We start from the raw sequence: 22,933 nt of genomic DNA, 5'->3' as shown, positions 1-22,933 counted from the left end.
ATGACAGCAGAACAGAATAGGCAGTAGTCCAGGGGCCTGATGTACCATCATTCAGTGTGCCAGCCACACTGCCCAGGCTCTAACATGCTTTCTTTCTCTCCTTCCTCTCCTGTGCCCTCCTGTCCACTTCTTTGTCAGCACATGCAAATTAGAAATGTCGCCTTCTAGTATGGAAGGCTGATGAACAGTGGCATAAATGAAGGAGAGTTTTAATTTTGTAGGTGTAAGAGGTCGTGTGGTTGGCACACTGAGTGGTGCTACCATCAGGCCCCTGGACTATTGTTTTTTCCATTCTGCCGTCGTGGCCTGTGGGTTCTCATCTTCGTGCGGGCTGGCTGTTGCTGCTCCAGACATCACATCCACTTTCAAGGCAGAAAAAGCAAGAGCTTCCCTGGAATCCCTCCCGCTCCAGCAGACTGTTTCCTGTGTCTTATTGGCCAGAATGGAGTCACACCATTACCCTTCGCCTCTGGAGAGGCTGGGAAAGCCAAGTTTAGCTTTTACAGTCTAAAGTAGTCAAGCGAGGGAGTAGGAGGTTGCCAATGGGTACTGGGTGAGCCCACCACTAGCTCCTGATACATTTAATAAGTGGAATGGACTCAGGATGCAGATCTCTGCTTCAAGCTTTAGTCATCTTTCCTAATTCATTTTGTAGGTTACCATAAGTAAGTTCTTAGATGCCCTCAGAAGTCCAACACCTAGAGTATCTTTTGCTGTAAGATAAAGCAAAAGAGGAGGGGAGGGCTGGCACACATGGATCCGTTTGTCACCCTTTGGGAGGCCTCTCAGGGAGCTTCAGGCCACACAACCTTCACATATGAGTGACTTTTGAAGGGACCCACTGATATTGATGAAATTTAACCTTTTTTAAAGTTTGAAGGTATGTGTTGTTTTCAAACCACAGTCAGGAAATAAAAGAGCAGTCACATATTTAAATTGGGTGGTGACTAAAGTACAAGCCACTCTCCATTGGGAGAAACGTGGCCTCCAGGACCAGACAGACTTTGAAACTGAGGTGTCTGGAAGAATGCAGGTAACTGTACTGTGGCCTTCTGAGCCAAAATCCCCTCCCCCAGGGCGCATTACTGCGCTTCTGGCAAGGACATGCCCAGCCTATTTGCCAGAGACTGCTGTCTCATCTCTCCAAAGCACCCACTTGCCAGTCTGGATGCTGAAGTTTCAGCAGGCTCATTTGCAAGCTAATTTGCATGACTTTACCCTGATACTTTAATCTAATGGTTAGTGGTGCAGAGCACAAACAGCAACTTCATTGTCAAAGGCTTGTCATGCCCAGCTGCTTTCTGCCACTTATGGATGCTTCCCCAGCCCTGGGCCCAGGCCTGGCCAAGGCTAAAAGAAGACGCACATACATGCCTTTTCATTATTTCTTTTCCTGAGAAGAGAATCTTGAGTCAATTTATGCAAATTACCATGCAGATTTCCATTGCAGACTTTATTACTGTGTCTTGTCAGAATGTGGATATAAAACTGTATTTCATAATAAATGCACATAGCAAAGAAGACTTCAACAAGTGCCTCAGGAAACCTCTCCTTCCTCCGCCATCAGCTGGGCCAGTGGAAGCTTCTGTGCAGAAGGAAGCGTGTAATGTACTGTCATTCTGCACTGTATGTCTGAACCCCTGTAGATATTGTTTAATACCACGTTCAGAAGAAGATAAATGTGGATGCAGCTATGAAATCCATACTCATAAGGTTCCTCACATTTTGCATAAAATGAAGTGCCTGCCATTTCTCATATACAGTGCTATTTGTAAGCACAAAGATATTAAAGGAATAAATAAGCATTGCCAGGTTTGGAGCCGTCTAATCCCAGCAGCGTGCAGCTCAGCCTTCTCAGAGGACATGATGCAGTGCAGGAGGTGCACCCAGCACAGCCGAGGAGGTTCATAGGGATTGTGGACTGGCTGGCAGGAGACTCCCCAAGGACAGGCCTGCTGCTCATGTTGTCATGATATCCTGTGCTTACATCCCTGTAAAATAGTTACCAGCAAAAATAATTTGCTTCGTACCTCACAAGAGAAAATGAAGTTCAGGGAAAGAATGCTTTGACCAAGAGACTCCACGGCAAGCTAGAAGAGGGAAGTACTCTCCTTTCGAACCCACCTCTCTGAAGGTCAGCCGTTCCTGAAGCTCTGGGAATACTCAGTTATTGGGATGTTTATAGGGATTGCAACCACAGAGGTTCCTAGGGCAAAGAGTTTTAGTTTCTCTGTTGAGATTTTTAAATCTGTGCCTTTATTATGAGCTTATTTTTATATTTGAGCAGTTATATGACCTATTTTTAAATACTTGCCTGCTATTTTCAACATCTGGGTACCTCAGAGTTAGTCTCCATTTAATCTCTTTTTTCTTGAATATGGCTCACATTTTCTTCTTAATTCATATGACTAGTAATTTTGGGTTATACATTATGTTAAAACTGTGGATTCTATTTGGTCCTGTGAAGAGTGCTCTTGGTTTTAGTGGGCAGCTAAATTGTCTGGACTCAGATTCTCAATTCTCCCCACTGTGGTAGGCAGCAACTGAAAGTTATGTTCAGATTTTTTTGTTTGACTGTTTTGTTTTGTTTTCAGTCTTAGGTAGGCTGCTGCTTAGGGTCTGCTCGGGTCAGTCAGAGATTTGGGTAGCATTTATATGCAGAATTTGGGGTCACCTCTCTGTATCTATGTCACTTCCAGGATTTTCCACACTTTCTGGCTGCTGTAGTAGCTTTGCAGATTGTTCTCAAATTTCTCAACCAGTAAAACTGTCTGTGCCTTATTTGAGGCAATAGATGATGTCAAAGAGCTAGAAATTTTCTGGTAACTGAGGCCCAGCCAAGGCCCTCTTAAAAGTTCTTGTTTTGGCCAGGCGCGGTGGCTCAAGCCTGTAATCCCAGCACTTTGGGAGGCCAAGACGGGCGGATCACGAGGTCAGGAGATCGAGACCATCCTGGATAACCCGGTGAAACCCCATCTTTACTAAAAAATACAAAAAACTAGCCGGGCGAGGTGGCGGGCGCCTGTAGTCCCAGCTACTCGGGAGGCTGAGGCAGGAGAATGGCGGGAACCTGGGAGGCGGAGCTTGCAGTGAGCTGAGATCCGGCCACCGCACTCCAGCCTGGGCAACAGAGTGAGACTCCGTCTCAAAAAAAAAAAAAAACGAAAAAAAAAGTTCTTGTTTCTATTCTGTCCTTAGAGAGCTGACTTTTCTCTTCTGGCAAATGAACTTCATCTTAAGTGGGCGCTGCTGAACTATTATGGCTGATGACCATAAGATTATGACAGTAGGTAGCCAGATAGTATGTGACCCCCAGGAATATTCAGTGACAGCTTCAGGGCACATGACAGGTTCAGAAATGAAGGGATTTCAGGAAGGAGAGGGAGTACAACTGAATAGTCAAGAGCAGGGACTTTGCACTCAGGGTAACTGATACTGACACCACTGACTGTGTGACCTTGGTTCTGAGTAAGCCTTGCTTTCTTCTGTGAATAGCACCTTCTCATGCATAAGCATCTCTCCCTCTTGTCTCTCACCCCATACAGGGCATCTGCCACTCCTGGACATCAAAACCTTCCCAGACTCTGATTACAACAGAAGGCAGTTTGCAAACTTTACTGCACAAATGAGTTATCTGAGGGCTTGTCTGGAATTCTGATTCCCAGAGATTGTGATTCTGTCTGTCTGAGTGGAGCTCAGGAACCTACATGTTTAACACGCTCCTGATGTGATTCTGATGCAAGTGACTCGTGGGCTACATACTGAGAATCACTGAATCACTGGCCAGTGGGAGAGATTGATCAGTATGAGATCTTTCCAGTTTAACAGAGAAAGTGTTAAATGAGGGGCCCTGGACCAACCTGAGGGCCCAGAAAATGATTTGTAGAAGAGCTGAATCTTGAATTCCGGATAAGTATAAACCATGTGGAAGAGCATTCCAGAGGAGGGAATAGTATTAGAAAAGGCCCAGACACACAAAGGAACTTGTTTGTGAGGAGTTCTGAATAGAATATTATTTCTAAAGTATAAAGTGTGGGCTGGGCAAGGAGGAAATGAGTCCATAGAATGCCAGGGACAGGCCCTGAACAGCATTATAGGCCAGCTTGAAGTGTTTGAGCTATTTCTTAGAGGCAGTAGAGAGTGATATGATCATATTAATATTTCAGAAAAATAACCCTGTGCAGTGGTTTCAATGTCACCATCAAAACTCATATTGAAATTTAATTGCCATTGTGATGGTATTAAGAGGTGATCCTAGAAGGATGCAGCTACTTAAAAAAAAAAAAAAAGGTGGAGCCTTTAAGTGGTGATTAGGTAATGAGGGCTTCACCCTCATGAATGGATTAATGCAGTTATTGCAGCAGTGGGTTGATTACCATGGGAGTTTGGGCCCCTTTTTCTCTCTGTGTTCACTTTCCCTTCCACCTTCTGACATGGGATGGCACAGCACAAAGGCCCTCCCCAGATATCAGTGCCATGTTCTTGGACTTCCCAGCTTCCAGAATTGTGACAAGTAAATTTCTTTTTAAAATACATTATCCAGGGAGGCTGAGGCAGGAGAATGATGTGAACCTGGGAGGCGGAGCTTGCAGTGAGCCAAGATCGCGCCACAGCACTCCAGTCTGGGAGACACTGCGAGACTCCGTCTCAAATAATAATAATAATAAAATAAATTATCCAGTCTGTGGTATTCTGTTACAGCAGCAGAAAATGGACTAAGACATCCTGCCTGCTACATGAAAGATTAATTACAGTGGAAAGCATGAGGGATAGTCAGGAAGCTGTTGGTGTTACTTAGGTAAAAAAAGTTCAGTGTCTAAACTAGGGCAGTGGGGTTGGGGATGGAGAAAAAGGGAGCTGGGTGAGAGCCCTTAGGAGGCCAAGTAACCAGTTCAGTATTCATTTGATGTGAGGGAACAGACAGCAAGTAAAGAGGAGCAACTCAGGAGGGCTTTCAAGGTTCCAGAGACGTGGGCGCCCTGGGTGGTCAAGGTGCCATTTATTGAAATAGGAAAAATAGCAGAAGCAGGTTTGGAGGAAGATGATAGGCTCTTTTCAGAGCATGCTATATTTAGTCAACTGTCTAGTGGATAATTAAATGGGATTTGTAGTAAGTAGCTGGATGCATAGATTTGGGGCTCAGAACAGGGGTAAGGCCTGGGTTATAGATTGGGAACTGATCAGTATATCATAGTGAAGCATCGAGAGTAAATGAGTTCCCCCTGAAACAAAACAGTAGGAAATGCCAACATTTTAGGAAAAGAGAGGTAGAAGATCCTACAAGAGAACAATAAGGAACAGCAATTAGAGAGACAGGGAAAGCCAGAAACAAGTAAAGTCATGGAAAGCAAAGAAGAAACAAATGCCATAGAAGAGGAATGGTCAGCAGGGTCAAGTGTGTTGAGTCTGGCCTATACAGTGTCCTCGTGATTTGGTGATGAAATGGCAACTGATGACCATAGCAAGAGCTATGAGCAGAGAGAGAGAAACCAGAGTGACCTAGTTGAGAAATGGGTGGGCATAGAGGAAATGGATACAGTGGGTTTGAAGTCCTTTTCCAAGAAGCCCATTGAGAAGAGGGGAGAGATCAACAGATGACTAGAGAGCACCTTAGTGAAAATGAGGGATTTTTCCACTCAAAGATGTGAGAATCTTGAGAATGTTTTTTTGGATGAAAGGAAAGAGTGAGTAGAGAATGAGACATTGAGACACAGAAGAGAAAGGAGATGGCTGAGAAAGCATCATCCAGAGAAGGCCAGGGCCAAAAGGGCCTAGGAAGAGGCTTTCTTTAAACAGGAGAAATAACAAATACTCAGAGCCTGGAGGTGTGTGGGGATAAGTCTGGACATACGTAGACAACTTTGCAAATACCTTTTGAGTCTTGACTGCAGTCTCAGCTGTGGACATTTGACAAGTCACTTAGTATCTCTTGTATTCCGTTTTCTTAGCAGTGACACAGAATACAGAAGAGCCTAACTCATCACACAGATTTATTGTCCAGATTAAATTAAGTAATGTATCTAAAGCAGTTAGTACAAGAGCTGGGAAATGATGAAGTGCTGAGATGTTTAGTTGTTGTTACTGTATATGTCATTGTTACTGTGATAGGAAGCAATCAAGGACAAGTAGCATGTTTTTATATTTGCCCATAGATTTGCCATTTCTGGTGCACTTGTATTCCAGCCTTAAAGATTCTAATTTCCGTCTACAAAATTTCTCTTTAGCCTAAAGCATCTCTTACAATGAGTGCATGCTGGTGACAAATTATGTGACTTTCCCTTATGTGAAAATGTTTATGTTTTGTCTTCATTTTTGAAGAAAATTTTCACCAGCTATAGAATTCTAGGCTGACAGGGTTTTTGTGTGTGTGTCTTGTTTTATTTTTTAAGCAGTTTAGAGATGTTATTCCCTTGTCTTCTGTCTTCCATTGTTTATGATGATAAATCAACTCTAATTCTTACCATTGTTCCCTTGTATGTAACGTGTTGTTCTGTTTTCTGGCTGCTATTACGGTTTTCTATTTTTTTATTTTCAGCAATTTGACTATGACATACCTTGGTTTAGTTTTTTACAGATTTACCCTGTTTTAGGTTCACTGAACTTCTTGGAACCGTGGGTTGATGTTTCTAATTAACTTGGGGGAAATTGGGGCTATTCTCAAGATGTTTTTTGCTTGCATCTGTTTCTGCTGTCCTTCTGAGACTCTAGTTCCGTTTTTTATTTTATTATTTTTTGGGGGATGCAGTCTTGCTCTGTTGCCCAGGCTGGAGTGCAGTGGTGTGATCTCAGTTCACTGCAACCTCTGCCTCCCAGATTCAAATGAGTCTCCTGCCTCATCCTCCTAAGTAGCTGGGATTACAGGCGCCTGCCAAGATACCCGGCTAATTTTTATATTTTTAGTAGAGATGGGGTTTCACTGTGTTGGGCAGGCTGGTCTCAAACTCCTGACCTCAGGTGATCTGCTTGCCTCGGCCTCCCAGAGTGCTAGGATTTAGGCATGAGTCACCATGCCCGGCCTCTAATTGCATTTATATCAGCTCACTTCATATTGTCCTAGGAGTGCTTGAAGCTCTCTTTATTTTTATTGCATCATTTTTCTCTCTGTGCTTCAGTTTGAGCAATTTATTTTGGCCTGTCTTCAGGTTCACTGAGCTTTCCTCTGCAGTGTCCTAGCTACTGTTGTTTAAATCCAATACATTTTAATTTCAGATATTATAATTTTTAGTGTTAAAAGTTCCATTTCGTTTTTAGAATTTTCATAAATCTCTTGACAGTCACCCATTGTTTATTTTTAATTTTTTTTTTACATATTTATAAGACTTTTAAAGTCTTTGTCTACTAATTCAACATTTGGGTCGTGTAGGGGTCTGTTGAGCTTTTTCCCTTGATTATGGCTTGAATTTTCTGTTTCTTCACATTTCTAGTCCTTTTTTATTATACAGTGGACCTCATGAATAATAAGTTATAGTCCTGGATTTTGTTACCTTCCTCTGAAGAGTGTTGTTTTATTTTAATAGGCAATTAAATGATGGGCAGTTAATATATTTTACGGAATGGTTAGTTATCATGTATGGACCTTGTTAAGACAGATGTCTTCATCCATTCAGGTTGCTATAACAAAATAGACTGGGTAATGTATAAGCAATTGACATTTATTGCTCACAATTCAGGAGTCTGGGATTTCCTTCCAAGATCAAGCCTCCAGCAGATTCTGCATCTGGTGAGGACTTGCTTTCTGCTTCAAAAATGTCACCTTTATGCTGTGTCCTCCGTGGTGGAAGGGACGAACACTGTGTCCTCACACGGCAGAGGGGAGCCAGGGCACTCCCTTAAGCCTCTTTTATAAGGGTTCTAATCCTATTCAAGAAGTCAGAGTCCTCATGACTTAATCATTTCCACAAAGGATGTGCCTTTTAATACTGTCACATTGAGGATTAAGTTTCAGCATTTGAATTTGAGGTTGCAGGGGACACATTCAGACCATAGCAATAGATTTATTTTGGTTTTCTCTTAGTCCTCTGGTGTAACCCTCAGTCCTGAGATGATCTTGTTCCTCCCAAAGCCAGCCTTTCTGGTGTTTCAGTGGAGTCTGAGGTGTTTTTGAAATTCTTTTAATTTGGTGGGACTGGGGAGTTTCTTCAGGAGGCAAATTGATTTAATGTAGAATCTACCTAGTTCTCTTCCATTCCTTCAGCGATTGTAACCTCTGAGTACGTTTTTGTTTTGTTTTGTTTTGTTTTTTTCTTCTGAGCCAGAGTCTTGCTCTGTTGACCAACCTGGAGTATAGTAGTGTCATCATGGCTCACTGCACCCTCAGCCCCACCAGCCTCAAGCAATTCTTCCCCCTCAGCCTCACAGGTAGCTGGGACTACAGGTGGGCACCCCTGCACCTGATTAATTTTTATTTTTTATTTTTTATTTTTTATAGAGGCAGAGTCTCACTATATTACACAGGCTGCTCTCAAACTCCTGGGTTCAAGTGATCCTTATGCCTCGGCCTTTCAAAGTGCTGGGATTATAGGCATGAGCCACTGCGCCCTGCCTCGTCCTGCTTTTGATCATTCTTCAGTGCTTGCAAATTGTTATTTCTTGTATTTTTCCAGATATTAAAATAGTTTTCTGTGCGAGGGTTTGTTTGATACAAGCCACTCAGCCATTATTGAAAGCAAAACTTAGGAATATGTTTTTGAGCAGAGCTGAGGGCTCAGTTACACCCAGAGACAATGCCAATGCTTTGGCGCCATCTCCACAACTATGGAAGTTCTTCAGTGGCTCAGTGGCCTGGTCAGATGGAGAGTGTGGCTAGAACAGGTCTGAGAGAGTGGACAGTTAAGGGACCAGAAGTTTCTCTGATGGGGAAGCTGGAAGTGGGAATTAAGAGAGAGCTGGAGAAAATGGGATGTTGGCCTCGTTCAGTTTCCTCGTTGCTGCCTCTGGTCAAGCTGTTATGGGATGTGAGAGAAAGTATATGGATGTTCAGTAATGGTGTTTATGATTATGGAGGCCACTGGGTTGAGCTTTGCTGGGACTTCATCCAAGTAGCACAATTCCTTGTTTCATTTGGTGACTTCTCTGCCCTTCATGGAAGCAGAAGTGCCTTGTGACATGTGAGGTGTGATGGGATTGTCATCATTACAGTTATCAGTAGCATTACCATTGGGTGCCTACCTTTGAGGGATACATTTCTCCGTGGTTCTTTGCTTGTTAGTTAGGCTATAGTTAGGCTATGTTAACAGAAACCCAAAATAACAGTGGCTTAAACAAAATAGAACAATTGAGCAGTCCAGCGCTGCTGAAGTAGCTCCTCAGGGTCAGGGAGTCAGGCTTTGTTGATGTCATCGCTCCTCTGTCACCCTCATCTGGATGGGCCACTATGACTCATCCCCACCGGACAGTGGGAAAGGGAGCAGCTGTGGGTACTCCTTGCCCACAGAGGACCTGTCCCCAAATATGCCTGCATCACCTTCACATCCCATTAACCAGAACGTAGCCACCCAGCTGCAAAGAAGGCTGGGAAATATGGTCTTTATTTGGGGCAGCCCTGAGTCCATCTGCACACCCAGAATTCTGTTACTATAGAAAGGGAGACTACATACTGGGGACAACCAACGGTCCCTGCCACCAGACCTAAGCTCATGCACCTGGTTTTCTTTCAAGGGTGACTCTACAAAAGGAGCATGTCACTCCTGGGGAACCTGTTGAGCACTGAGGAGTTGAGAGACTTCTACCTGCTATGCACATTTCTCCATAAGGGAATCAGAAGACAAGGATTGTCAATCTAACATATATCTGTGAAGGAAAAAGTCTGCATCCACAAGCACTGGTCATTGCAGATTTGTCCCTCGGTGGCTACAATATGCGAAGCTGGGCTGGAAAGAGCCCAGGTGCTGCCGAGGTTGCAGCTCTGATCTTCCCAGCCCTGCTCCTGATGAGTGAAGTCACACTAGGCATGTCCTTTAACCCTCTTGGTCTGTTCTTTCATCGCCAAAGTAAGGGATTGATTGGGTTGTATCTAAGGTGCTTGTCTAGTGCCCTCATTCTAGCATCATATGCTCCAGAACATAGAATCACTCTCCATATCTTTGTGTTATGAAGCAAGCTTCCAGGAGGATGCAGCCACCCTCAGTCCTTTGTGGAACGATTTAGGAGTGTGACTATGTAAACATGTACACTTGTACACACACATTGGTGCACACCTTTGCATTCAGCCTGGGGGGCCTGGAGACATGACCTTTTCTATTTTCTTGGGCTTCCTTTGGTTTTGTTTTTTGCAGTCGAAAATCATAGCATTCCACACAATTAAACTTATTTATTAAACTTTATTTCAAAGGACTTTTCCTAATTTTAGAACTGTTATATGTTCATTGTGGAAAGTAGAGAAAAGTGTAATGAAGGAAACAAAATGCACTGCCACTATTCAGACTGTGATGCTATTAACGTTTTAGCAGATTCCCTTCACTTCATTGTTGAAGAAAACATGAATAATACTCATAGATCTACTTGAGTTAATCTAATTGGGATCACTCACCACATGATGTTTTATAACCTGGTTTTTTTTTTAACTGGATGACCATTTCCCCAAAGCCTTAAATATGTTTTCAAGAATGTGATTGTTAACAGCTGCCAAGGATTCTAATCACATGGATGTACCACACTATGCTTATTCAGTGCCTTGGACATTTGGGCTGTGTCAAAGTCTTTGTTATTATTGATTACATAGCAATGATATCTCCATCTTACATTGACAGCATCTCAGTCCTACTGACAGGTACTGGGTGCATGTGAGGCCCAGAGAGGTTGGTGGCCTGCCCAAGGACACACAGAATCCTGGCCATCTGGCCACAAGACTGGCTGCCTCTCGCAGGTGCCAGGGCAGAAGAGGCATAGGTGTGGCACAGGGGAGCTGGTGACAGCTTCCAACGTTTTGGCTTGAGAAGAAAAGAGCCAGTGGGGCCTCCCAGCGAGAGGCCACTCTGGGTGGTCTGCAGTGCCCGCACCTGAGAAAAGCCATGCTGCTGTTTGCCCCCACACAGCAGCAAGCTGCCTCCTCCCACCCTCCCGAGGCCTGTGTTGAGCCCAGGGCCATGCTTTAGGGCAGCGGGAAGAGGCTTTGGAAGCTGCAGATTAGGCCATGAGGGGAACAAGGCAGGGAGCCCAGGTGGGGAGGGCAGGATATGTGTGTTGAGTGGCCTGAGTGGCCTTGCTCCTGGGGCGGCCTCCTCACCACGGTGCTCTCACTGCTCCCGAAGCACTTTCCCTCTCCAGAGAGGATCTCGCCCTATAAAGGCCACCCCCATCTTTCCTCAGCTTGATCCCTCAGTAAGAGGGCTGCTGAGTAGTGGGTGGAGGGGCAGGGAGGACAGAGGATGGCCACGTTAGACCTGACATGGACGTCCCCTCTTGCTGGTTACGCCACCACCTGCGGTCACCAGGCTTTTGCCCCTTTGCATGAGACCTTTTGGTTTTGACTGTTCTGTGCTTTTCTCTAACAGGCAACCATTGGGATTGACTTCTTGTCAAAAACCATGTACTTGGAGGACCGCACGGTGAGCACCTAATATTAGGACTGGGAGGGACAGGGAGGGTTCCTTTGGGCTTATCCCCTAGGATCTTTAGCTGGTCACCACTGAGAGCCCCTGCCGACACTGGGGACTGGAGCTGGTGCTGCCAGCATTGCAGAGCCTGGCTCTCCCAGTTCCCCGGACCAGGAGGACCTCACTGCCCCGCTGACCCGTCTGCCTGTGGTCCTACCCTCCCTGAGACAGGTGCGACTGCAGCTCTGGGACACAGCTGGTCAGGAGAGGTTCCGCAGCCTGATCCCCAGCTACATCCGGGACTCCACAGTGGCTGTGGTGGTGTACGACATCACAAGTGAGTGAGCGTCTGTGCCTAAGGGAGGGTGGCTCATTGGGGGTTCCAGGGCCCAGGTGTGACTGTGGCCAGGCCTGTGTGTATGCGTGTGTGTGTATGCATGTTTGTGCACATGCATCTGTGTGCACACGTGTGTGCGATTGCTCCCTAAATGGAGAAAGGCAGGGAGCAGTGGTGAGTTGCCTTTGAACACCAACATGTTTTCCACTGCCCCCCACCCTCCTGCAACAGGCAGGGGTTTACAGGGCCAGGTTGGCCCTGCTCAGAGCAGGGGCCAGCATGTGGTGTAAGCAGATGCTCACAAGGTCGGCCCTGCTCCAGCCTCTCTGCACCCTCCCTCTCCCTGGCTGTCAGAAAGCTCCCTAAGGAGCTACTTCTGTATGTGTGTCACCATGGGAGAAGACGCTGGTCCCTAGGTCAACCCCGGCCCAGCAGCTGTGGGTGCAGGACTCCCTGGGAAGGTAGGCCAAGGGGGTCTGGAAGCGCAGTAGACTGGTAATCCTTCTCCAGCACCGTGGCTCTTCAGGCCAGAGCAGGTGTTCTTAACAGGACTGCACAGCCTCGAGGGCGCACAGGGCCAGAGGTGGGGGCGGGGGCCGATGCAGAAGCCAGACCTGCAAGGCTGCTGTAATGGAACACACCTGATAAGCCCTCAGGGCTGTGGTTACCATGAAGTGGGCGGATGCCCTAGGTGCTGTCCACAGCCCTAAAATCACACAAGGAAGCATGTGTGACCCCACGCTGGTGCATGCCCCCACCACCCATCCTGCTGCCCTGGCTCTGCCCGCCCCCTCTGTCCACCCCTCTTCTGACCACAGGCCCCATCCACACCTGAGTGCAGGTGGGAGCTGGGCCCATAAGGGCCTGAGTTCACATGGCCTGAGGCGCATCAGAAGGGATACCAGGCTGTGTGAAACTGAGGCTTCTGAGGACAGCTGCCTCCCCTCCCCTTGGGTGTGCAGGCTGCGGAGTGGTGGGCTTTGCCTTAGAGCTGCTCTGCCCTGCAAGGCTTGTCATGGCAGCTGAGGGAGGTCAGGCTGCCAAGAAGTGGCCTTGTCTCTCCTGGATTTTTGACTGCACCTGGCTCCCCTGACTAGTCCTGGGGCCACCTTTCCCCTCCTCTCACCTGCAGAGCCTGAGGGTTCTCTTCAGAAATCCCTCTGGCCTTCCCCTAACTCTCCTGAGCTCCCCTGGTGGGGAGGCCACTCAGTAGGGTCCTTCCTTCCCTAGAGGCTTCTGTGTCCTCCTCTGCCCACCCCTCACTGTTTCCAAACTTGCCAAGTTGTGTGTGTGTGTGTGTGTGTGTGTATATGCACACACGTGTGACCCAGTTCTCACACTCCACTCTGAATCCCCAGAGTCAGGTCTGACTCTCAGGCGGGCCCCTAAAGCCACTATTTCATGTAGCAAATCATGACGCCATGATCTTCCAGATGGGGTGATTCCTCTCCCACAAAGGGCGGCTAAACAGTGCAGGCGGCTCCCAGGGCTGCAGGGCAGGGCCCGGTTCCCTCTGAAAGGCCCTACCCGGCTGATCTGTGTTGACTGAGCTCATACCCTCCCTGGGTATCTGAGGGCACATGCTCACCCTCCCTCCTGCTCCTGGCTCACACATCCCCTTCCCATCTCCTGCTGGTGGCTGGCCCTGGCTTTCAGTTTTTCCTCACTTTCTGCCTCCAGATCTCAACTCCTTCCAACAGACCTCTAAGTGGATCGACGACGTCAGGACAGAGAGGGGCAGTGATGTTATCATCATGCTGGTGGGCAACAAGACGGACCTGGCTGATAAGAGGTAGGTGCAAAGGGCACACAGGTGCAGGGTACCACCCTCCACTCCTCTCCAGCTGCTCCTGGACGGGGAGCTCTGGGATGCGTGGGTGGTGTGTCTGTGCTTCTGACCATGCATCCGGAAAAGGTCCCTTGAGACACTAGGAGCTTTGAGAACACCTGGTAGACTCTCACCCCTGGGTGTCTCATCTGTGAAGCCCTGTCTTCCACCACCAGGCAGGGGCGGGGCAATCCTCCGTGTGCTGTCTATACAGAGCCCTGTGCACCTGGCTTGGCCCAGCAGTGCATGGTCTAAGACCCTGCCATGGCCACAGCACTGCCCCAGACACAGCAGTTCCCTAAGCCCCAGTGTGTGTACTGTGAACTGTCTGTGCCTGTGAAGTGTCTGCACCAGTGTGCATGGGGGTGTGAACACCCTGGGCCCTAGGTGTGAGCATGCAGAGCATTCAGACCACAAACCTATAGCTGTAGCCTGCTTAGCCTGGTTTGTGGCTGCATCTGGCATGAAGCTTTCTCTGAAGAGTCTCCTCCATGCTGCCCTCCATGCACAGGGAGAACTGAGGTGCCATGTGTGTACGCTGTCCACTCGTTTCACGTGACCCTGACTTGGGCAGATAAAGTGACAGGCCATGGACTCCAGCAAGCAGTGCAGGCTTCCTCAGTGTCCCTTGAGCACCTGAGGAATCATCTGAATTAGAGCCTGCTTTACTAGAGTTCTGTCCTTAAAGTAAGGAAAACTGGGCTCAAATCCCAGTACAAAGGGCACCTAGGCCCTTCATACCCTCACCCACTTCTGCCTGCCCCATCATGGAGCCCTCTCTGCTAAGCAGCTTTGTGGCCCCGGGGGAGACACTTTTAGCATTAGTGTTCTCATACGGAAAATGCGACTAATAGCACCACCCAGAGTGGACTGTGTGGCTTGAATCTCTTCACAAGCACAAGCTCTGCAGTAATTACTACTGGGAAAGGCAGGCGTGGGGCATCCCTACCCCAGGGCCTGCTTTGAAGCTGAGAAGACACGAAGGAAGGAGTGGGGGAAGGGGATAGTGTCCTGCTTTTCCCTGGTGCTCGCTTTGTGCTAGAGACTATGGTTGGTGCCCAGGAGGGACCCCTGGGATCAGAGCCTGTCTTCAGGGCTGACCAAGGGCCTGGTGGGCTCCCTCTGCCATGCTGGGCGGGTCCCTCCTCATCTCTGCCAGGGGCTGCTCCTCTGCTGAACTGATTTCCCCCCTTCCCTTCATCTCTAGGCAGATAACCATCGAGGAGGGGGAGCAGCGCGCCAAAGAACTGAGCGTCATGTTCATTGAGACCAGCGCGAAGACTGGCTACAATGTGAAGCAGGTGAGGACACACCTGGCACCGGGCCTGGCACGGTGTGGTCCTGTGGTCAGCCTCAGGCTCAGACCTGCCTTGCCCTGAGGGGCTGGTGGCGGGGTTGGGGCAGCCAACCAGAACACCCATAGATGCGCCCAGGGCGGGGAGAGCTAATTTCTGGAGCTGGTAAAGCCCAAGAGAGGGAAGGAGCACTCCGGGCATGGCGACTGGAGAATGTAAGTCACCAGCCACCATAGCAGTGGCCAATCACAGCCCACGTAGCAGTCCCTAAGAGTGTCCAGCCACCAGCTTCCAGGTGGCTGAGGGAAGCAGTGGTTCCCTAGCCCCTCACCCCACTTCGGATGACGCATGCAGGAAAATTCAATCCGATCAGCATTTGGGGTTCATGCCTTGCACTTAGCAAGTGCTTAGGGCTGTGGAGGGCAACTCAGGCCTGGAGAAAAGAGCCCACCATGGTGTGGCTGGAACTCACAGGAGGGCGAGGCAGTGGAGTTAGGGCCGAGCCTTGCAGCATGAGGGCCCCTGAGTGGTCCATGGATGGAATTTAGCAGGTCAGCAGACAGGGCTGGAAAACATTGCACCTTTTATCTTCACTAACCACTAACCCATCCATAGCACTGAAGGATGTCTGTTTGTCCTGCAATGATTAATGTAGGCAATGACGCTCAGTCGTATTAGTGGTGCCTATGGCTTTACCACCAGTAGAAATCACAGATGCCTTCCCATCACCTCACAGTGTTGCAGATACCTTGAACTTTACATGCATCAGTGTTTCAGTGTCACAGTAGTTATTAGATCTCTTACTAGTTCTCACTGTTCAATGTGTTCATAAGGAAGCACGAATGTCGATGAGGTGTATTCCAGTACTCAGTAGTTCCCTTTATCATCCTATGTCATTGATTTCACATACTTCAAAGGAGTCCATGGGCTTCACCAGACTGCCAGAGTGGTCCTTGGCTCACGGAAAGGTTGAGAACTCCTGCCACTGGGGATGCGAATAGGACTTGGAGAGGTGGTGAGGAGGGAGGGCATGCCAAGCAGGGGAGCAGCACAGGTGTGGCTGCAGGGTGCCCGAGGTGTGGGGAGGGGACTCTGGATGAGGAGTGTGGTTGGCCTGGCGTTCGCTTCTGCCCTGCCCCCCGCATTGCTGGGAACCCTCGGCAAGCTGTGTATGCAGCACTGGCCTTTTGGATGCAGTGATGGTTTGCCCTGTGCGAACAGTGCTGGTGGCAATGGGGAGGGTGGGCTGGCAGAGCGACAAGAAGAGACAGAGTGGAAGGGACACTGTGTGACACTGGGGGCCCCAAAGCTCCAGGACTCAGTACCCCACCCTAACTGGAGTGCCCTCAGCAGGGCTCCACTCACTCCCATCTGTTCCCAGCCTCCCTTGGTGTGGGGCTGAAGCTGCCATGGTCCTTCCTGCTCCCGGGGGCCATGGAGGAGAGACTGGGCTGCTGCTCTTTGGGAGCGCTAAAGTAATGGGAAGCAGGGAAGCAGAGGGAGGGCAGCACCAGCAGGTCCATAGGGCAGGTAGCATCTGCCTCAGCAGTCAGGGTCAGGGAGGCACTGATGCCCCCACCCCCAGAGTGCTCTGGAACCCACGCAGTGGTTTAGCAGGAGTTAAATGTGGTCCGTTTCGGACCCTACGTGGCTCAGGGGAGTCTCCATGCAGTGCAGACTCCTGGATCTAAATGTGAGCATTTCCACTCACAGAAACCCGTACCTGACCCTAGAGCACCCTTCAAAATCCCTAGTGGCATTTGGGCCACTAGTCAGGGCTGTGACCGTTTTGAGAGCCAGACAGGCAGATAGGAGCCGCCCAGGGCCAATGCCATGAAGGAAAGCTCAGGAAGGATGGCCCAGGTCCTTTGTACCCTTGCCTACTAATAGCTACCCTACCGCAGAGCCTCCTCTGCAGCCCGCCCACAAGGCTCTCACACCGTGCTGGGCCCACCAGGAGCTTCCCGCCTTGGGCCCTCACGGCCTTTAGCCCTGTCACTCAGCCCGGGTGCTTAGCTGGGGCTGGGCTCTGGGGTGAGGCCATGAATAAGACTCACCCTGTCTTCAGAGAGCTCATGCAGTGGAGGGCATGAGCCCAGAGCCCACCCAGCTCCTGTAATTCGTATTTGTGAGGAGAGCAGGGAGTGCTCCTGGGTTAGTCCTGTCAGGCTACTGTAACAAATCACTATAGGTGGGGTAGCGTATAAACAACAGAAATGTATTGCTCACAGCTCTGGAGGCTGGGAACTCGACAGTCAAGGTGCAGGCAGATTCAGTCTGGTGAGGGCCCATTTTCTCCTAGATGGCACCTTCCTGCTGCATCCTCACAATGTGGAAGGGGCAGACAGGCTCCCTCGGGCCTCATTCCTAAGGGCGCTCATCCCGTTCATGAGGGCTCTACCCTCCTGACTAAGCACCTCCTAAAGTCCCACCTCTTTATACTGTCACATTGGAGATTCTGTTTCAACATAGGAATTTGCAGGGGACCAGCATTTGGAGCATAGCCGTTCAGAGTCTTCTGTGCCTCATACTTTTGCCTTGTACTTGTCACCTCCAAGATTCCATCTCTGCCCGCACCCTATCTGCCACTTGCCACCTGTCCCCTGCCACCCATGCCTGCCCCAACACGCGCGCGCGCACACACACACACACAGAAAACCCACATGTACGCAGACACGCACCTTACCAAGGAGACACTATAGACACATTCCCCCCACATTTACACAAACACGCACACAAAGATACCACACATTCACACACACCACACATTCTCCCGTATGTTTACACAGACACACATGCACCTACCCACACCTATCACTCACAACACACACATTCTCCACGCAGTCCTACAGATAAAACACATACACTGTACACACACTCCCACAGTCAACAACTCACACTCCACATCCAAACAAGCCCAAAAGATTGTGTTCACACTCCTGCATCCCTAGCGCTCTCAGAGAAGCCTCACTGCTGTGCCATGTGGCCCGGGCCCTGCTGTTCGCTGCCTTGGCACCGGACCTGCAGGGCTCCCTGAGCAGAGTCATTCATCTCAAGGTCGTATCAGTTCCCCACGCCTGGTCCCCATGAGGGCTGTGTGCACAAATCCACCTTAAGGCCTGTACCTGGAGGCCCAAACCATTTTCTGCACCAGAGCGGGTCCTTTGCAGTCACTGCCATGACCTAAGCTTACCCCAGTGACCTTGTGGCCAGTCTGCTTGGGCAAGAGTCCACAGCTTTGTTCCTTCCATGAGCTACTGAGGCCTGCCCAGACCTGATGCTGTGAGAGGCACTGCAGGTGGGGGAGAGAGAATGTAGGCACAGCCCCTGCCTTTGAGGGCACCGTCCGCTGGGCAGATGGGAGAGTAAAGCTGCAGGTTGGGAGGGGAAGAGGGGAGAGGGTACAGGCGCAGTGAGGAGCAGAGGGGAGGGCCAGGGTTGGGGTTCACGCTGCATTTCTTCATCTTTCCAGCTTTTTCGACGTGTGGCGTCGGCTCTACCTGGAATGGAGAATGTCCAGGAGAAAAGCAAAGAAGGAAGTATCCTTTTCCTTTGACAAGTAAGTGAAAAGATGTATAGGAGCCATTTATTCACTTGCAGTGGACAGACACTCGCCCAGTCCCTGCCCGGCCTTCCCTGGTCTGCCGCAAATGGCACAGGGCCTCCTCTAGACAGGATGCAGCTGAACCCCATGGTTTGGAGCCCCATCTGGCTCTAGCCATCTACTTCTTCCAGAATAGCAGGAAGATACCAAAGGGGTGTGCACAGAGTGATGCTGTGTGGTGGGGAGTGAGAACAGCGACTGCCCCTCTTTACAGTGAGCATGGGTGTGGGTTTCATGAACACAGGCAGAGTCTCCACTGCAAGGAAGGCTCTGTTACTGGGGATATGATCTCAACATGGTTCAGTCTACTCGAGACAGCTACCCCCTTCAGACAGATGCCCCCTCCTTGTCCCGCCTGCCTTCTCTGCCCAGCCCTGAATAGCCCCTCAGGCTCCCCACCAATCTGTGGGACAGTTGCACATCACCCACTGACCAGCCTCAACCTGAAGAGACACCTAGATGCTGAAATGGAGGTTCAGAGAGGTAGTCTGGTTTGCCCAGTGTCACACAGCAGTTACAGAGTTAGGATTCACACTCAGGCTTGCTTCCTCCATATCCAGCCCTATTCCATGTGCGACACTGTCTCTCTAAGGGCATTTGAGAGGATCAGATGAAAACTGTTTCAGCAGGGGAAGGCATTGCCCACACCTGGGCCTCCCCTGCACCTAGTCAGATGTCCCCGCCTGAGTAAGCCACCAGAAACCAGGCACGCAGATCCCTGGCTGGCATCCTTTAGAATGGACCTGTCCCTATGCAGCAGCTCTCTAGCATCCCCCGCTGATCCCACAGGCCTCTGAGGGTAGACATCCCTGGCAGATCAGAGAAGGGCACTTGGAAGATGGAAGGGCACCTTCGGGCTGATAAGAATAAAAAGCGAGAGGAGCACACAGCTTAATGTTGGAGGCCTGATGGAGCTGCTGGGGCAGGGCAGGCAGGACACTGTGAGTCTCAGGGCTGCAGCAAAGGGGAGCCTGACACAGGCCTTGAGGGAAGCTGGGCCTCTCCAGTCTTCCTCAAGGAGCTCTCTGAGCAGACTCAAGACCCTTCCCCCAGGCGGGGGCAGCGGGCAGGAAGGCTCACCAAGGAGCAGGTGCCCCAGCAATCCCATGGTCTGTGTGTCACCAGAGGACAAGCAGTGGCCGAGAGGAGGAGGTTTGAGGAGTATCTCCTGGTTGGTCAGTTATAAGACTCAAATCACAGATGAGGAAACTGAGGCTCAGAAACTTGACTAGGGCACCCCACGGCTCTCAGTAGCAGAGCCAGGCTCCAGAGCTCAGGAGAGAGCCCCCATGAAGTCACCTGTCACATGGGACTCCTTTGAGGTTCCAGGAACATACAGAAGCCAACCTGAAGGGCAAACATAGGAGCAGGACCAAGGGAGAGGGGCAGACAAGGTGTAGGCGATCTCCGCTGTGCCTGCCAACGAGGGGAAGGGTTGCAGTGCCCGCTCTCCATCCCACCAGCTCCCAAGGTGCGGCACACTGGCCAGGGTGAGTGGTGATCACTTCATTCACATTCTCCCAGAGTCGCGCTGTTCAGGGCTCCAGGCTGGGCCCACGATCAGGTCAGACTGGGCTGAGTGCAGGTGACAGCGAGCTCATCATCGTCCTGGTATGCCTAGCGTTTCATCCAGCTACCACTGACCTTTGGGCCCCTTGGGAGAAAGGATACAGGGCAGGTTGCAAACAGACTGCACAGGGCGATGTGGCGTGCGTCCCTTTTTCTAGCTGTGGGGTCCCCTCATCTGGGTAGATGTACCCCCATCCTCTCACTTCTGCCCAGGAGCCAGCTTGCTGGGCTTCTCACGAGGCAGGTGCTGGAGCGGCCACCAGAGGTCCCAGAGGGACCAGGCAGAGGCAGCTGTCACTCTGCTTCATTGGGGGTGGGGTGCTGGCATTTCTGCTTACTCACAGTCCAAATCCAGGTGTTTTGAAGGTGGGTGCTTTGGGGTCATGTTCATAATTGTGTTCAACATTGAGAGCAGACACACAGAGGCACTGCTTTGTGGCGCTGTATAAACTGTTCACACTTGGCCTCACCTGCTCGGCTCAGGGCTTGGTGAACGTGTGGCTTGAGGCTTCCATCTGCTGCTTGCAGGTCCAGATGGGGGGCTGCTGCACCTCTTCTTCACATTCAAGACAGGAGGCCCCCTCAGGGCCGCTCTGGCCGATACTTCTGCCCAGCAGCACCCTCCACTGGTCTGCTCTCTCAGCAAAGTAGGGGCCAAGGGGCCACCAAATGGTAGAGCCATAAGCCCCTTACTGCTTCTTCATACACAACCCCCCGACTCCCACTTTCTGCTCAAATACAGTATGCCTCCATCGCATGGGCCCCGAACTCTTTCTGAATAAGGCTGGCTTATGCAAAGGAACAGCAATAGTGTGGGCACTTCATGAAGTGGCTCTAAGCAGGTGAGGACAGTGACACCCCAACCAGATAGAGCATGCCCAAGGCCTCCCAGCTCCTTAATTCAGAGCTGGAACCACATCCAAATGTTTGGATTCCACAGCCCTGTTGCACTCTCTGGTGGGGCTGTGGTGTGCTTTGACATTCCAGATACGGAGAGGATTGCGCTGCGGTAGAGTCAGGGGTGCTGGGACTGCGGGAGCATACCCAGCAGTAGGGGGTAAGTTTGTAACCGGCTGTCTGGGCCCACCCATCACTGTTCCAGGAACCAGGGAGAAGGGACAGTGGGCAGTGATTGTGGCCCGCAATGGGCCACACTTGACCCAGAGGGAAGAGGTGGGTGTGCTGTGGCCATGCCTGCCGGAAAGGCACATACCAAACCTCTTGAGGCTTATGAGAAACCGTGAGTTTCCCCTTCTGGCGCATTATTTAGACATGGGTCCAGTCATTCTTCCCTATCCTCTCCATCATCAGCAAGCGGCCCCTGAGCACTGCATTTCAGCAGCACGTGCCGTAACAAGGAAGGAGGTGACATTAAACGGGAGCCTGTGTGAAAGCTCGTAGCAGATGAGCTGGGCCTGTGCTCTCCAATTCTGCAGCCACATGTGGCTGTTCCGACTTCAATTAGTTAAAATGCGGTTGAATTGAAAGTTCATTTCCTCACTTGCACTAGCATCCTTTCAAGTGGCCAGTTGCCCATGTTGCTAATGGTGACATCTTGGACAGTGCAGATATAGAATATCGGAGAAAGTTCTTTGGACAGGGCTGTTCAGGGAGTATCAGTAGAATTGGTTTCCTGGATGTCTGTGTGTTGGAACTCTCCAAAGAACTTGTTAAAAACACACATCTGGGGCCCATCGCTGCATCTACCAAGGTAGGACCCAGCGAGACATTTTTAACAAATATCCCAGAAAATTTTGATGCAATCCATTTGAGAACTACTGCTGTGCAGTGTACAAAAGAATTGTGACTCAAATTGCACGTGAGATTTTTTTAGTGGTAGTAGGTGACTTCAATACTGGGCAGAACGTCGTGCTGTAACGGTGGCCAAGCTTTAAGCTAGACTACTGGTTCTCAACCAGGACTGATAGCCCTTCCCTCCCCTCCCCACAGGGGACATTTGGCAATGTCTTCAGACATTTTGGCTCGCCATAAATTGGGGGAGGGGGAATGGGGTTTAACTGGCATCTCATAGATAGTGGTCAGGGATGCTTCTGATCGTCCTACGTGTACAGGAACCCCTCATAACATGGAATTGTCTGGCCCAAAATGTCAGTAGTGTTGAGCCTGAGAAGCTAGTCCACAAGGGGCTTAGCACAGCCAGGTCATTGAAAGTAGAAGGCTGCAGTCAAGATAGCCTTGGGTTTGTACCTGGGCACCTCAGCTTCCCAGTTGGAAGGTGGCTCTTACTCCCCACTGCACGAGGTCTAATGTGGAAGTGAGGGAGCGCATTTATAGTGCTCAGCACAGAGCAAGTGCTCAGCAGGAGAGGCCACTAACGCGTGCACCCTGGACCAAGGAGTGAGGACATTTTTAGAGGTGGAAATGGGGAGGAAGGCTGGGTGTCGGGGAGGGAGCATCACTTCTAGAAGGAAAGAACAGCATGAACAAAGGAAAGAAGGAAAGCATAGGACATGTTTAAAGTGCGGAAAATCTGGTGGGTGGAGCCTTGGTATGTGATAGAGGGAAGGGGATGAACTCACGTCAACAGGTGGTTGGGGTGACCTTAAATGGGGAGGCCTTAAATGCCAGAGTGAGAAATCCATGGACGCTTTGTTTCTGTAGCAGAGTGTGACATGATTGTCACCAGAGCTGACTTTGGGAAGCCACTATGCTGAGAGAGAGCTGGCTGGGCTCAGAGGGGCACTCAGAGAAGACCAGGAAACCTCAAGGAGGCCTGTGCCCAGGCCAGCAATACAGAAGGGGATC

General features: G+C 50.0%; 1 protein-coding gene across 4 annotated transcripts in view; it reads left to right on the top strand.

Moving 5' to 3' along the window:
- Positions 1–22,933, top strand: part of RAB6B (RAB6B, member RAS oncogene family) — a 68,260-nt gene that overhangs the window by 39,366 nt on the left and 5,961 nt on the right. For 2 of the 4 annotated variants that reach the window (XM_077990994.1, NM_001261236.1), the window contains 5 exon segments: positions 11,493–11,546; positions 11,766–11,871; positions 13,552–13,663; positions 14,907–15,000; positions 18,467–18,533. In XM_077990994.1, coding sequence (XP_077847120.1) covers positions 11,493–11,546; positions 11,766–11,871; positions 13,552–13,663; positions 14,907–15,000; positions 18,467–18,533 — 433 coding nt within the window. 4 annotated transcript variants of the gene reach the window in all.

Source organism: Macaca mulatta, chromosome 2 (genome assembly GCF_049350105.2).
Source record: "Macaca mulatta isolate MMU2019108-1 chromosome 2, T2T-MMU8v2.0, whole genome shotgun sequence".
In the NCBI taxonomy this organism is placed as follows: Eukaryota; Metazoa; Chordata; class Mammalia; order Primates; family Cercopithecidae; genus Macaca; species Macaca mulatta.
The sequence above is the reverse complement of the archived record's forward strand: the minus strand, read 5'-3'. Positions and strand labels throughout refer to the sequence as shown.